The sequence below is a fragment of the Gossypium arboreum genome, chromosome 10 (assembly GCF_025698485.1).
Source record: "Gossypium arboreum isolate Shixiya-1 chromosome 10, ASM2569848v2, whole genome shotgun sequence".
NCBI classification, from domain to species: domain Eukaryota; kingdom Viridiplantae; phylum Streptophyta; class Magnoliopsida; order Malvales; family Malvaceae; genus Gossypium; species Gossypium arboreum.
Genome location: NC_069079.1, coordinates 85,123,698 through 85,140,258, shown reverse-complemented (window position 1 = coordinate 85,140,258; position 16,561 = coordinate 85,123,698). Strand labels below are relative to the sequence as shown.

The 16,561-nt window shown below is 33.2% G+C and overlaps 1 protein-coding gene across 1 annotated transcript; it reads left to right on the top strand.

The window, feature by feature from the left end:
* Window positions 1–722: 722 nt before the first annotated feature.
* Window positions 723–10,675, top strand: LOC108450758 (TNF receptor-associated factor homolog 1a-like). The gene is made up of 13 exons (XM_017748522.2): window positions 723–1,063; window positions 1,717–1,935; window positions 3,256–3,367; window positions 3,608–3,696; window positions 3,794–3,862; window positions 3,937–4,066; window positions 4,627–4,785; window positions 5,118–5,466; window positions 6,937–7,049; window positions 7,826–7,973; window positions 8,259–8,725; window positions 8,808–9,009; window positions 9,109–10,675. The coding sequence occupies exons 2-13, from the start codon at window positions 1,761–1,763 to the stop codon at window positions 10,480–10,482; spliced, it is 3,387 nt and encodes a 1,128-aa protein (XP_017604011.1). The 5' UTR covers window positions 723–1,063; window positions 1,717–1,760; the 3' UTR covers window positions 10,483–10,675.
* Window positions 10,676–16,561: the final 5,886 nt, after the last annotated feature.

Sequence of the window (16,561 nt, the reverse complement as noted above, 5' to 3'; positions counted from 1 at the left end):
GCCCTTATAAATAACATACAATAAATAATCAAATGTAAAATTTGAAACTAATAATAATAACAACACATATGTAATATATACAAAATTAAAATAAAATAAAAATTTAAATTTTGAGTAAAAGGGAATTTAAATAGGAGACATCATATTAATAATATTAAATGCACTTTAAATTGTTTATCAAAATATTGTTATTTTTCTTGAGTTGGTATGGAGTTGATTTATGATATTAATTCAATTAACAATATTATCAATAAGATTATATTTATTAAGAATTCACTTAACAATCAAATGTCATTTTAATTGAGATGACAAAGTTCAAAGAGTATATATCCAATGTTTCATGTTCAACTCATTGTAAGCATGAATTTTTTTCCAGATTTTATTTAAAAATTAAAACACTCTTAAATTAATATTTATTATTTTATTAAAATTAGAACGTTTTAATATTTTAATAATTAAGACCCGATTATGATAATATCAACCCAATCAAAATATTTATATATAATATAAATAAATTTAAAAGAATCAAATTCAAAATAATTCATATATTAAATTAATTCTGAATGAATTTATCTAAAAATTTAATCTGTAAATATAAAACCTTGAATCTAAAATCATAAATCGTAAAACTGACATAAATTAAAAATGAGTCGAAATTAAAACTAATTTGACATACAAAATTTAAATCTTATTAATCCGATCTATATTCATCCATGTAAGATCAACTCGATCTACCGAAAGAAATTAACGTAAATTATATAAATACGTATCTCTCCTCCTTCTCATCTCGTCCCTCTCACACATTTAGAGAAAAGAAAAAAAAAAAAGAAATAGTAAATTATCGAAAAAATATTAAATTACAGAATTAAAGAATTTACTATAATAAATAGAAAAAAAAATATTTCCCCTGGGTTCTCTTCTCTTTCTTTGCTCGTTCTCTAGCTGCTACCCCTTTATTTTGTCTTTTGTCTCTGTTATCCTCTCTCTAGAATCTCAAGAGAGCTGCCATAGCCCCTATTTGAACAAGCAAAAAGAAAAACTTTATTGGCTCTTCCGTTTCCAGGTTCGTTTTCACTATTCGATCTACACGATGTTTGCCCAATCGTTTTGATTTTTCTTTTATTTATTGGGTTTTTTTTTTATTTATTGTTTTCTAAGGGTTTGATTCTGGGGTTTTGGCGAAGAGGGGTTTGAGTCTGGCGATCTTTATTTTTCTTATAGGGTTTAATTGAGCTTGAGTTTTATGTTATTGGGTCTTAATTTGACGGTTGTTTAACTTGGGTTTTATGGGTTGATTCATAGGATTCTGTTGAGCTTGATTATTGACTTTATTAAGATTTTCCCTGATAGGGTTTTATTGGTTTTTAATTTAATTTGATTGATTGTAGTCGTTGAATCTGTCTAATTAAAATAATGATAGATTCTTTAAATTATATATATTTTAAATATGAAAAACTTTGCTATTAATTGCATTTGAGCCTGATAAATTGTGTTTGTGCCAGTTGGTTTTGTGGAAACTTTAATGGTAAACGGCCGTGTAATTTTTGATGCAACTGTAGTTTTAATTTTGGGTTTTAGGATGCTGTGGTTAAATAAGATTGGTTAGAGGATATATGCCTCCTTTGAAATGGTGTTTCTGATGATTTACATTTCGAAGCAAGGTTTAAGAGTTAATGATTTTGATTGGTTTTCTTAACCGGGTTCTTGATTGTGTAGCGAGTGCGGCACAAGGAGTGTGGGGAGGAGTTTTCTAGGGGAAAATGGCTGCAGTTGCAAGCGAGGAGACTGGAGTGGGAAGGTCTGTGGAGGGGATTTCAAGCGGGCAGCGTTGTCAAGCAGGGGAAGCATTGGCAGAGTGGCGGTCTTGTGACCAGGTGGAAAACGGAACACCTTCAACTTCACCCCCTTACTGGGACTCTGATGATGATGATGGTGGTATGTGTGTGGTTCTCCTTTGGTGTTTGGTTGAACGCCCTTTATCCTTTTGAACATTTATTAGTTTACCGTCTGTTTATCCTCAACATTGATACTATTGAAGTGTTAAGTTGAATCCTTTATATATTAAATCTACTGGATAATAAAATGCTGAATGGCATGATTAAAAAATTGGCTTGAATTTAGTTTTGGCTAGTCCATTGTGATTTTCTGTCTAAATTTTGGAATGCAACAGAGTGGTTCTCTAATATTTTGAAATTACCTATAATAAAAACTAGAATTGGTGGATTAGATTGTTGAAGCATGCATAAGCCACAGTTGTCTTGAGTGTAATGTTACTGTAGATTTGTTTCTTGTTAATTCTGTGTGAATTTATGTTTTTTAAGCTCTAACTAATTGATCAATGGTTGATTATAGAAGGTTTAACTAAAGCCTGGCTCTCATGACACATTCACCTCTTAAAAAATGGATTGAGCAGATATTTTTCAGACATACTGTTGTTTTGAATCTTTTTTTAATCTCCAGTACCCTTTATATGCAAGTTGCCTAGATGGATGGAAGGAGGATCTTTTTGAATGATTTCCTCCATAAACACAAAGTTTCAGTGCTCATGAATCATGATGTCCAGACAGGGATTGGATTTTATGGCTCAGGATTCTTTTTTTGTTTTAACTTCTGATTCTTTTTTTAAATGTCATGTGTATTTCACGTATTAGTTATTTACTTTATATTTTCTCTTTTAAATGCCATTGGAGTTCTTCAAGGTGCTCTTAACTGTATCTTCCTGATGCATGATACCTTAAGAGAAACATATAACATGAGAGGTAAATAGGCTAGCCTGTTAGTTGAAGATGCTTGTTCTGAACTATTTTGAGTGCTCTAAATGCACAGTGATTTTTTTTTTAAAAAAAAAAGAAAAAGAAAAAGAAAGCACAAATGAAGCTGGGCTAGGGAATCGTTCTAGACATTTTCTCTATCAGTATCACATATGTATATCTTTCAGTTTATGTATGAGCAATTTGGGATGCATTTTTTTTATTCTTCCGTTTTTTCTATGATTGAAATTTCTTGAACTGAGTTTATTTTTTTATAATAACAGGTGAATGGGTTAGCTTGCTATTAGATGATACATGCTGTAAACTATTTGCGTGTAAAAGAATTACAAATTAAGTTGGATTAGGGAATACTTATCAAGAAGTCCTGTCACTCTTTACTTTCTTTACATTTTCATTTTAAGTTTGAAGTTTTTGTATATGTTCTTTTTGTTCTTCCCATCTTTTATGACCAAAGTTTCTTAAAGTGAGTTCACTTATTTTATAGGGCCAAGGCCTTCTGAATTATATGGAAAGTATACATGGAAGATAGAGAAGTTTTCACAGATTAACAAAAGAGAACTTCGTAGTAATGCATTTGAAGTTGGTGGCTACAAGTGGTATGGGGCTGAAATATTGCTGGCTCTTATTGTCTACTTCTGCATTTTCTCGTTCATAATTCTCATTCTGGAATTCCTGTCCTTTCATTTCATATTGAAATTCTATGTGGAGAATTTGTTCTTGTACACACAAGCAGATAAATCTTTTAGACTTTATAATGTTGTCCATAAAGAAACATATGCTTTTTCAGCAGGGAAAATTCACTAGTTTCGATTTGAGCATTTTGCCATGTTTGACAGGTACATCTTAATTTACCCACAAGGTTGTGATGTTTGCAATCATCTCTCATTGTTTCTCTGTGTTGCTAATCATGACAAACTTCTTCCAGGTTAGATAGTATCAGTAAATTACACAATGTATTTATTATCATTTATCTTTTGTTTATGGAGTTGAACTTATATGTTTCTTTGCTCTATTGGAGACAGGTTGGAGTCATTTTGCACAGTTTACAATAGCTGTCGTGAATAAAGATCCTAAGAAATCAAAATATTCAGGTTAGTTGTCCCACATTTCGTTTAGTTGCGATATTAGGTATGATGAATTATCAGCAACATTCTGTGGATTGCAGATACTTTACATCGATTCTGGAAGAAAGAGCATGACTGGGGATGGAAAAAGTTTATGGAGCTCTCTAAAGTTTATGATGGATTTATAGAATCTGACACACTTATCATAAAAGCTCAAGTTCAAGTCATCAGGTAATCTATTGATAAGAAATCTTCTGCCTGTTGGGCTTCATTCAATAGTAGTCTATGTTGCTCGTACTCTGGTTTTTGTTGGATATGGGTATATTATATTTCTTGCTATAGTATGTTCAAGTTTTTTAATAAGTTTCTCCTTCTGTTTAGAGGGTCATATTCTTATACCCATGTTCTGATGTGTTCGACATGTGTACTTAAAGAAAAAGAGCGACATCATTAGTAGCAACATACATAAGGAATTTGAATATTGTTCTTCTTGCTTATCAGCAGAACTTTTGCAATCCTAGTTTTCAGTAAATATAAAATTCAGGATTAAACTCTTTATTGGTAATTGTTTCATTCTGCCATTGTATTATACCTTTGATGATAAAGTTGGCTTATTGCTGCGGTCTTTTTGGTTTAAGAAGGTTCCTTGCCTTGAGTGGTTTCCTCATTTTGAAATTATTGCTTTGGCATGCTACAATCAAGTTGATTTGCTTTGGTAATTTGTGTACACCTGATCTAGTTTTTTTTTCCATCTTGTGAGCAAATGTTATATTTTTGTTTTGAATTTGTAGGGAGAAAGCAGACCGACCTTTTCGTTGCCTTGATTGTCAGTATAGGAGAGAACTTGTTAGAGTGTATTTGACAAATGTAGAGCAAATTTGTCGCCGTTTTTTGGATGAGAGACAACAAAAGCTAGGGAAGTTGATAGAGGATAAAGCTAGCTGGTCAAGGTAAATGATTTATACACCGTCTTTTAATGATATGTTACTCATCTAGAATACTAAATTCAATTTTAACCATGTGCAGCATCTGTCTTTGAAGGATATGTTATATTTGAATGCTTTCCTTTTAGAGGGTTTTCTTTGTTCTTGCCACATCAAATTTCTTATTGCTTTGACATCATGTGTCAAAGTTGGCCTCAATTTTCTTAGACTCGGCAGTTTTTCTTTGTCCTTCTCTTCATGTTTTAAATGGCACATGTTTGGTGACTTTGTTTCTCTTCAGGTCATCACTTTTAGCTTTTTGTTGCTCTTCTTGAACTAATTGTTTGCAAATGTTGCAGCTTCTGTGCTTTCTGGTTGGGGATTGACCAAAATGCCAGGTGCCGGATGTCCAGGGAGAAAACAGAAGTGATTTTGAAAATAGTTGTGAAGCACTTTTTTATAGAGAAGGAAGTGACATCTACTTTGGTAATGGATTCACTTTATAGTGGGTTGAAGGCACTAGAAGGCCAGAGTAAGGGCAAGAAAGCAAAGTCCAAACTATCGGATGCTGAAGAAATGCCAGCACCAATTGTTCATATGGAAAAAGATATGTTTTTGTTGGTGGACGATGTGCTGCTACTTCTAAAAAGGGCAGCTTTGGAACCACTACCTCCGAAAGATGAGAAAGGTCCTCAAAACCGAACTAAGGTAAGTTCCTGAATATTGATGATAGGTTCAATGTTGTTAGGGGTGCTAAGCTCACTCAAGACGCAAAGTCCTCTCTAGAGCCCAATGTGCAAAGGTGCAAGGCACAAAAAAAGTGCTATAAGGGGCATACATATAAATAAATTAATAAATATATATGTTACATTATGATTGGTCTATTAGTTACAAAAAAAAAAAAAAATCAAAGAATTGAGTCTTCATTACAATATATATATCAATCTTTGCTCCAAATACATATTACAAAAATTAGCAAAAATTACAATAGGAGAAAAAAGTAGAGAAGGGAAAAACAATTAAAAGAATAATAAATAGTAGAAATGATAGAGAATATATATAAAACAAACATGTTTACCCTTGCTTGGTAGTGTCAGTATATGGTTTTTAAGATCAATGTTTGAGGGAGATTGAAGTTTTCAGTTCAATTATTTAACTAAGTTTAACTAATAAAGTGGCAACTAGTAGTTTTATAATTAAAAAATTAAATAATAATGATATTTTGAGTTTTAAAATAAAAAAAGTTAAAAGTCGGCTTCAGTGGGCATTAAAGGTTTATTACTTTTTTGCTATAAGTGGTCATTTGAGTTTAGAAGAAAGAAGGGGAAAAAAAGGAAAGAGAGATTCCTAGAAGCTGGCTTCACCACTTCAATCAAGCTGTCTTTTTTGTCGCCTAGCATTGAAGCCCAAAATGCATTGGCGCGAGGGCCCATTTAAAATCTATGTTGCTTAGACTTCATTTTTCCCGTATCTGACACACGGATAAGTGGTCATTTGAGTTTAGAAGAAAGAAGGGGAAAAAAAGGAAAGAGAGATTCCTAAAAGCTGGCTTCACCACTTCAATCAAGCTAGCTTTTTTGTCGCCTAGCATTGAAGACCAAAATGCATTGGCGCGAGGGCCCATTTAGAATCTATGTTGCTTAGACTCTTCATTTTTCATGAAGTGCCTGTATCTGACACACGGATATGTGGATATGACCTCCAATGATCCTTCAAATATATGGAAAATGTTAGAAAAACCAACTATAGCTGTGTTGGATGCATGCTTGTATCCGACACTCACACCTGAGTCTGAGTAACATGGTTTAAAATAGCTTTGTCTGAGAAGGTTGATGGCGCAATCTTGATTTCTCACTGTGCCTTAGCGCCTAGCTACAGCATTGGATAGGTTATAGTAAGAAAATCACATGTTTAAGGGAGTACAAAGTAATTTGTTCAGTTCCATTTTAAAATTTTTGGCAATTGATGAGAACATTTCTTTACCTTTTTGTCCTAATAGGTGTTCCATCTAGTTTCGAAATAGATGCTTTTGCTTCCCTAGAAGCTAATGCTATTCCCATTTACTTCTCTGGGAAAGATAATTCCAGCCCCTCCTAACATATTTATTTTGGTATTTTTAAAAAGCAACAATAAACAAAGCTTTTCCCTTTCTCAGCAAGTCTTTCCATTTTTCTGCAGGATGGAAATTCTGGAGAGGATTTCAACAAGGATTCAATTGAGCGTGATGAAAGACGTCTTACGGAATTGGGTCGCAGGACGGTGGAAATATTTGTTCTCTCTCATATTTTCAGGTACTGTGCTTTGTGATTCGGCCTTAAAATAATAATTGGTTATTTATGTCTCTCATTACTTCTGGAAATGCTGGTATGCGTCCTTGAAACTAGGATCAGCCTCCAAACGAATATGCATGTATAAATATGATGATCCATTGGTATGTATCTGATATTTTTTTGTTTCCCCTATCCAGTAATGGACCCAAGGGAGTAATAAGTATGGCATTTGTTTTGGTGGGACAACTGGTTAGTGGAGGGTAAATATTTGATGAGAGCCACTATATAATTTAAATGGTTCTCTCTCTAGTTTGCCTAGACATTTTTATCTGAAAATTGCAAGTTTTATAGTTTAGCACGGTTTTCTTACTAAATGAATGTCAATTTTTTGCATTCTGTTACACTTAGCATCTATATATCTGCATGATACATCTGGTCACCATGAAAACACCATCCAGGATGGTGAATTCACTATAGTACAGAAGTTTCTTCTCTTTCAGTGGAAGAGGGTGATATATGATCTTAGTCAACTTACCAGCTAAAAGAATCTTATAGAAATAGGGCATTGTCTTATTTTCTGATGGTCGTTTATGCGCACAAATTTTGGTGGTAATTCAGTTACACTTGATTTTGTATTCCTTTATATGACCTTTTCTGCCAGCTTAATGGAAGGGTTGAATTCTTAATTTTCACATAGTGTTTCAAACTTCCTTTGAGCAATCTTTATAGGATATTAATGGGTGATGGTGATACTTATTTGAACCCATAGATGCCCTAATTTTTTTGGTTACATACAGCAACAAGATTGAAGTTGCCTATCAGGAAGCTGTTGCTTTAAAAAGGCAAGAAGAACTCATCCGTGAAGAAGCTGCCTGGCTGGCAGAAAGCGAGCAGAAGGCTAAACGAGGAGCATCTGAGAAGGAGAAAAAATCAAAGAAAAAACAGGTATAATCCGTGTTTTTGGTATGGTAGGATCTTAGCAGACATCCTGAATGAACTCTTCTTGGACCACCTCTGTAAAACAAAATGAAATAAAATATTGTTTCACATTCAATTTTTTTTTTTTTCTTCTGGTGATTATCTGAAGCATTCCCTAATTTACATTGGGAAGCAATTTGAAGTGTGTTTGTGTGCTATACAAACATATGTACATATGTATATATTTATGGAGATTAAAAGTTTTTTCTTCTGTTCTGAATTTGATGCATTTCCAATGCTTACGTACTGCAGGCTAAGCAAAAACGAAATAATCGGAAAAACAAAGAGAAGGGGAGGGAGGACAAGGCTATTGTGGCAGCAGAGAGGAAGCATCAAGAATATCACCCCGATGATGAAAAGGAAGCCCCTGTGATGGTGGAGGAGCAGCCAGTGCCTGAAAAGGCTGATGTTCTGGGTGATGTTTCTGACTCTGTTGATGCTGCCACTGAAGTTCTTCAGCCTGACTCCGAAGACAGAGATGCTAGTCCTGTTAACTGGGATACAGATACCTCAGAAATCCATCCGCCCACAGAAGCCTGTACCAGTGGAATAAGTGGACTGTCATGTGTACAGAATGGAGTAGCTGATAAGAGGAGCCCATCTCTAATGGATGATAGTTCATCAACATGTTCAACAGACTCAGTACCGTCAGTGGTAATGAATGGTCCCTATAAAGGGAACTCATTTTCAAACAACCACAATAAAAAATCACTGAGCAGGTAAGGTATTGCTTAGGTTTCTTTTAATGCTTCTTGATGATATGATATGGTATTTATTTCATCTGGCTGTTCAAATTTGTAGAGGAAGGAACCAGCGAAGTAAAACATTGAGTGATGGCAGTAGTTGGAGTACAGAATCTGATAATCAGCCTCCTTGTCCTGCATTAGATGCAGGGCATCAAAATGATGTTACTGAAAGTCGCAAGGCTGGTGAAGCTGAGTTTGAGGCTGCTGTTTCCTCATCAGATCAGACAAAGTGGGCTGAGCAGGATGCTGTTAGGAAGGTGGTGTATATTGTTGTTCCATCTCATTAAGTTCTTACCTCTTCTTGCCACTTCACAGTTGTATATTTATGATTGACATTTATCTTCTCGACGTAATAGGAAGAAGTTGTTTTGCCGCTAAAGAAACCAAGCACCAAAGATTCAGTTGATTTGGAAAGACCTAAAGAGAAGACGGCTGCTGGACCATCCTCTCCAAGAAGCCCTTCCAAAAATCTACTACCTGCTCAGTTTAGGTCAGAGGAAACGAGTGCTGGCAGTGTAGATTCTATGTCAGTTAGGAAGACATTATCAAATGGCTTGCAACAGAGTGATCAACCTGCATCTTCTAGTACATCAGTCCAAATAACTGGTATTTTGAAATCTGAGACTCAGAAGTCTGCAACTCCAAAACCATCTGAACCTACTATCCCACAAGTCCCTGTGATGTCAAGGCCCTCCAGTGCCCCTCTAATTCCTGGTACCAGGCCAACACCTGTTGTTTCTATGGTTCAAACTACTCCTTTGCTTGCTCGATCAGTTAGTGCTGTTGGCCACTTAGGCCCTGACCTATCCCCAGCTGCTGGTTATGTTCCTCAATCTTACAGAAATGCCATAATGGGTAACCATAATGTTGCTTCTAGTTCGGCTGGTTTTACTCATTCTAACTCTCCTAGCTCAGGCATCAACCCATCACTAGTATACTCACAACCACCTGCCTTGGTTTCTGCACCACTGTATATGCCCCCGAGCTCTGGGAAGATGGAGCCAAATTCTGTCCAATCAGGCCTTCCATTTGGCTTGGTAACTAGGGAAACCTTTCGGAGTGCTCCCCACTGGATGGAGAATTCTCAGAGGGATAGCAGTAGAAGCATGCACTCTAATACTTTGCTTGGTGAATTTGAAAATCTTGACTTGTACAGGTCTGTGCAAAATGGGTCCCGGGAACACTTCTCAATGGAGTTTCCAGCATGTGCATCTGGGCGTCAGACCCAAGGTGTCTTGGCAGACGAGTTTCCACATCTTGACATCATAAATGAGTTGCTTGATGAGGAACACAATGTTGGGAAGGCAGCTAGGGCTGGAGCAGGCTTCCATTCTCTTGGCAATGAGCCATATTTATTAAATCAGCATTTTCCTTTTCATTCCGATTTGGGCTTGTCAGATGGAATGGGATCCTCAAGTGGCTCGTGCAGATTTGAGCGAATGCGGAGTTACCATAATGATGGGTTCCAACAAGGTTATAGTAGCTCCTCCAGCAACCATTTCGATACAGAGAGGGAGTTTATTCCACAAGCTAGCCCCCTACGTTATGCTAATGGACAACAAATTGATGGACTGGTCCCAAACCGGTGGCAAATGGCATCTTCGGATCTGTCTTTACTCAGCATGAGGAATGCAGATGGTGAAAATTACGCATACTACAGCCCAGAGTATCCGAATATGGCATGTGGCATCAATGGCTATACCGTATTCCGACCTTCGAATGGGCACTGAAAAGAGGTAAACAACTAGGGGAGTTTGCCCACAAATTTGATTGTTACTTATCTGATGTAATAATTGATTTGAGGAAAATTTGATAGGGTCTCAGATTTGGAGTGAGTTTGTAATCTTTTTCATAAGGAAAACATTTTGTAAAGAGTGTTACTGCTGCCTTCTTTACATCAAGCATTTCTAGTTTCATTAGAAACGAGGCATTATATTTTCTCCGTTTCCTTCATCTCTGCTTTATTTTTTTTTTTTAACTCTAATATGAATTGATTTTATTTAGTACTATTGTCGGTAGAATTTCAAAATTCCACATGTAGGGTTTGAGGTACTTTTTAAATTTTATAAGTGATGTTAGGAGTTGACAAGTGTATATTTAAAAGAATATTTTTATAAAATAAATGTATGATAATTTTTAAAATTACTTGTGGAATAAAAAAGGTATATTATATACTAAATATTAACCCTATTATTAGATGGCAAATTTATAATTCTACTTGCAAAATTTGAAGACCTAATGACTTTTGGGATTTCAATTTTACAAGAGAAGTTATTTTAATCTTTCATTTTATTTTTGTTTTTTAACTTTTGGACTTGTATATGTGTCAAATCACTCTAAAATAATAGAGAAATTAAAATATTTTTGTCATGTGGTTTACATATCGATATTTAATTAATTTTGTAAAATTAAAAAAATTAAAAAATATTTTTGTACTTTTTAATTTTTAAAATAACTTATAATTTTTGAGTTTTTCAAAATTTAAAAACTTTAAAAATAATTCAATGCTAACATTTTATCCACTTGACTAAGTTTATGCCATGTAAGTAAAGTTAAAAAATGTAAATTTTTCTATCCATTTTGGAGTGATTTGAAAAAAAGTTTAAAAACTAAAAAAAAAATTAAATGGAGAGCTCAAATAATTTTTTTCATAAAATTGAAAGATTAAATAAATCATTATACCTAGTAATATCTCTAATACTATCTTTTAAATATTCTAATGATGTTTTTGATAGTGATTGTAAAAATCTGATGCTAAATATTGGTGGCAAGTTGCCATTTGATTGCAACACATCTTACTTTTTATATATTTTACTCTTTTTCTCTATACTCTTTTATAAATAAATAAATGCAAATATAATTTATGTAATTATTAAATATTTTTAACTTAAAATTAAATAATTTTAGCATAGTTTATTTTATTTCTATTTTTCATAATTAAATCGGTGGAAACAATATTTATATTAATTAATATAAAGTGTCATCTGTTTTCATTGCCTAATTAAGAACATATTTATTTTTTATTTTCATTTTATTTACTTTTATCATAACTAAATGTAAATAAAATTTATACTAAATAATATCATGTATAAGCTATTTTTGTATTTATTTACAAAAAAGGGATAATAAATACGTGAAGAAAAATATCAAAATATATATTTAACTATTTTTATGAGCCATGGAAATTTATTTGCCTTTTTTTTTTTTTTTGCTTGTAGTTTAAAGGAGAAAAATTCTCCACAATTTAATGAAGAAAAAAGAGAGAAAATATTCCAAAAAAATTCCAAAAGCTGTTTTTATTACAATTTAAATTTAAATTATGTTTTTATAAAATTAATGTAATTAAATATTATAATTAATTATAAATAAAAATAATTATAAAATAAATAGTATTTTATATGTATTTATTAATGAAAAGTGAATAATAAAAATGAAAAATGCATGAAAGACAAACAAGTGTTAGTTGTATTTACTAACTGATATCTAACAAAAAGTTAACAAGAAGACTAATGGGAAGACCTGACTGAAAAGGATACTAGTAGATTGAAAACTTCATTAGAACAATTTGAAGTTTTCAGACCAATTTAAAAATTGACCAATAATTTAGGGACAATTGATGAAATTAACTATTTTATTTATCTGAAAGAAAAAAAAATTGAACTTTCCTATCAAACTGGTTTCGCCAATTTGCCTTGGGAAGTCGAATCATGCAATCAAAGACTTGAACATCAAAATTGGATAGGTTAATCTATATTTTGAAATTTGAAGTTGGACACTTAGTTGGTAACATTTTTTTGGATTTAATCAATACATAAACTTGAAATTGTTAAATAATGCCACACGTTTATTTAACTCCATAGTTTGCCTTCAACCTTGTTCACTTGTATTTATTTGGTATTTAAATTTTATTTTAGATCTGATTGATACTTGAACTTAGATTCCATCACATACTTTGATAACTCTGTAAAAACGTTATTAGGATTTGGATGATGTGGCGCTAGCAATTAATCATGGGGCAACACATGACAATCTTTTATTTTGACACGTGGTAAACATAAATAAAAAGTATTTAACATATATAAAAAATAAAAAAAAATCACATCAAGAATGAATCGAGACAAATGGTTGTCCATGTAACACCCCTAACCCATATCCGTCGCCAGACTAGGGTTAAAGGCATTACCGGACAAATCTAAACATTTCGCATTCATTTCTCAAACATCATAGTATCATCGCCACACATCATTATAAAGTCCCTTACATAGGTCAACGAGACCTTAAACATGTATTAGAAAGGGGTCGGAACTAAACTGAGCACATATAAATTTTCTCAGAAACTTAACAAAATTTTCAAAGTTTCACAGGTCACACGCCCGTGTGAACAGGCTGTGTGCCTCACACGGTTTTAGACACGCTCGTGTGTCTAAACAGTGGCAAAACAGGGCATACATACTGACTTAACCACACAGCCACAAGACACGCTCGTGTGCCTTGGCCATGGTTGAAACTGACTTGGGTCACACGACCGACCATACGCCCGTGTACCCTTTGAAATGGCCACACACGCCCATGTACAAAGGTTGTGTGCCTCACACGGCCACCAGACACGCCCGTGTGTCTAGGCCATGCTCGAGACTGACTTGAATAACTAAATTACAACAGACACATGGTCGAGACACACGCCCGTGTGCTCAACCGTGTAGGGTGAAATTAGGCTTGGTTTAAGCCACAATTTCCACCTAACTCAAACACTCCAAAACCACAACATTTTAGCATCATTTGCATACATTCATAGGCAACCAAATCAACCAATTTGTATATATTCATACCATTCAATTACCATCCAATTCATTACTCAATTTCTCAACCAAAACATACCTAGTCAATGTACCAAAATCATCACAACTTACATAGGTTTCAAATACATAAACTCATCATTTTATCACATACTTCATACCACAAAACTTGCCAATTCAACATTCCAAAATCAAACCATCACATGAACAATATATATATCATATGACTTACCTATCAAACACACCATTTTAACCAACTTAAAAGGCCATACATATTAACATTTATAAGCCAATTCTCATGGCTAATATTCACAACACAAAACATACCAAAATGACACTAGCCTATACATGCCATATACCATATATACAACTCTCAAAATGGTACCAAAATTGATGTCCGATAGTGTGATTGATGTCACTGACAATCCCCAGATCCGAGCTAACCTTATAACACTGTAAACAGAGAACATTTCACACAGTAAGCTTTAAAGCTTAGTAAGTTCGTACCATAAATAAACAACAGTTTATAATATACAAAACATCAACTAATAAACACTTAGTAGCTCACAATTCATCCATCAATTCTATTCTATCTCATATTACATGTTCATACGAATTCATCAAGCTTCATACGCATGATATCATCTACCACATAGGTATCGAACATACCTGAAATTTCCCGTATTTATTCATTTCATTCTCACCTCTTGTTCAAATACATTAATTCATTTGGAAATCTTTCCATGCTTTAAGCAATCGTACACTTAGTGCATCAGTGGTTTGCTGAAGGCGTAACAATCTCCCACACTTAGTGCCATTTCAATAAACCGAAGCTATCTCGGTATAGCACACTTAGTGCCTCATATAGCCGAAGCTATTCCAACTCACACACTTAGTGCTATTTGTAGCCGAAGCTATTTCGAACCACACACTTAGTGCCGAACATAGTCGATTATCATCATGCTCAAACTGTAATCAAATATTTATACAATTTATGCATTATCAAAGCATTAAAACATAACTATAACATCATTTATCACGTACGAACTTACCTCGTACTCAGATTTGACGATTCGGATTGTTTACTCAATAATCTTCGATTTCCCTCGATCTAAATCTGAGTTCCTCTTTTCTTGATCTATATGTATTCAAAATTAATCCTTTTATTCAATAAATCATTCAATTTAATCCTTAAACACATATTTAGGGAATTTTCCAAATTAACCTTCACATTTTCACATTTTGACAATTTAGTCCCTAATTCACAAAATCACGAAATACACAAAATTTCTTTGCACACATGCCTAGCCGAATATACATAGTGTTCATATAAGCCCATATGTTTCATTTATTTTACATTTTAGTCCTTCAAAATCTCATTTTTACAATTTAGCCCAAATTACTCAAATTTATCAAAAATTCAAAGACAAAATATACTAACCCAACACATAACTTTCATTTTCCATCAACTAACATTTCAAAACTCATAAAATAAAAAATGGCATAATTCCAAATCATCATCAAAATCAGAAATTGAAACATGGGCTTTATAGAACACAAAGCAACGATCGTAAAAACATAGAAATTATGAAAAACCGAGCAAAATACATACCTTAATCAACCATTACAAGTGTCGAACCCTAGTTGTGTTTTATTTTAATTTACATTATTAAGCCATTTACATTTTTAACCTTTTTATTTTCATTATAAAATCACATATATTAAGGCCATTAATGTCCATTAACCATATCAATGGTCTAATTGTATCATAAGGACCTCTCCTTTAATAAGACATAACAATTAAGCACTTTAACAAATAGAAGACCACTTTTACATTTTACACGATTAGGCCCTTTTATCAAATTAAGCACACAATCAATAAAATTTCTACATGAAACTTTCACACATGCTTAAACACATACTGTAAACACAAAAAATAATATTAAAATATTTTTCTAACTCGGATTTGTGGTCCCGAAACTACTATTTTGACTAGGGTCTAAATCGGGCTATTACAGTCTAGATTTATCTAAATTCTCGATGCTTAGGGGTAGAAGTATGGAAACTTAGCCTTGATGTTTGTAAGTCTCGAGACTTTGATGCAAGTCTCAAGACTTTGGACCCTAGGAGCAGAAATCGGCTAAAAACCTTATAAAACATGTCCAAACTTCACTATATCATCTCAACATGAATCAAAACATTTTAGAATAAATATTAAGCTCATTTAGTCCCAAATACATAACATGAACACTATAAAAAATGAAATGGCACAAACAATTGTTAAGAAAACTTAAAACGGGTTTAAACATGCCATTCATAAATTACAACTTTACACTTAACCTGAGTCTTTATATACATGCCAAACAACCAAAACAAATTACATTTAATAACTTGAAATTGTAATTATGAATCGCTTGTTTATTAAATGGCTGATGCGATGCTCACAAGTCAACACCATGGCTACACGACAAGTCCAAACTTATGCTGTAATAACCTGATTTTAGTTGGTGTCAAAAATGTGATTTTGGAATTTAATTCTGTAAACGAGTCAATGAAATTATGAATAGAAAAATTTATGAATTTAATATGAAAATATATTAGTGGTTGATCAAGTAACTAAATCGAGAAAATCATTGATTATAGTACAAAGACTAAATTATAAAAGTGCAATCGCTATTCAATTTTAATTTAAGAAATACTTGAGGATTCAATAAGTAATTAAACTAAGGATCTCAAAATAATTAAACCATTTTTAAAGCATGTTACCATCTAATTAATTATTAATCCATCATCTTCCATTAACTAATAATTAATATACACATTAATCCATAACTTAGTAAATTAATTAAGCTAATTACCTACTAATTATGTGTATAAATATAAAGTGAGTGGGAGAGAGAATGAGATGGTCATCTTTCTCCTTGTGTTGTGCCGTCCATGCCCTAAGAAACGAAAGAAAAATCTTCCAAGCTCCTTAGTCAAAATTGGTCCAAATTAGCTAAGGTAAGGAAGG

Excerpts from the sequence above, each read along its gene's own strand:
- LOC108450758 (XM_017748522.2), top strand. The coding sequence starts at position 1,761 with ATGGCTGCAGTTGCAAGCGAGGAGACTGGAGTGGGAAGGTCTGTGGAG. Across the intron at positions 3,863-3,936 it reads TAAGAAATCAAAATATTCAG|ATACTTTACATCGATTCTGG; the intron begins GTTAGTTGTCCC and ends TGTGGATTGCAG. Across the intron at positions 4,786-5,117 it reads GATAAAGCTAGCTGGTCAAG|CTTCTGTGCTTTCTGGTTGG; the intron begins GTAAATGATTTA and ends CAAATGTTGCAG.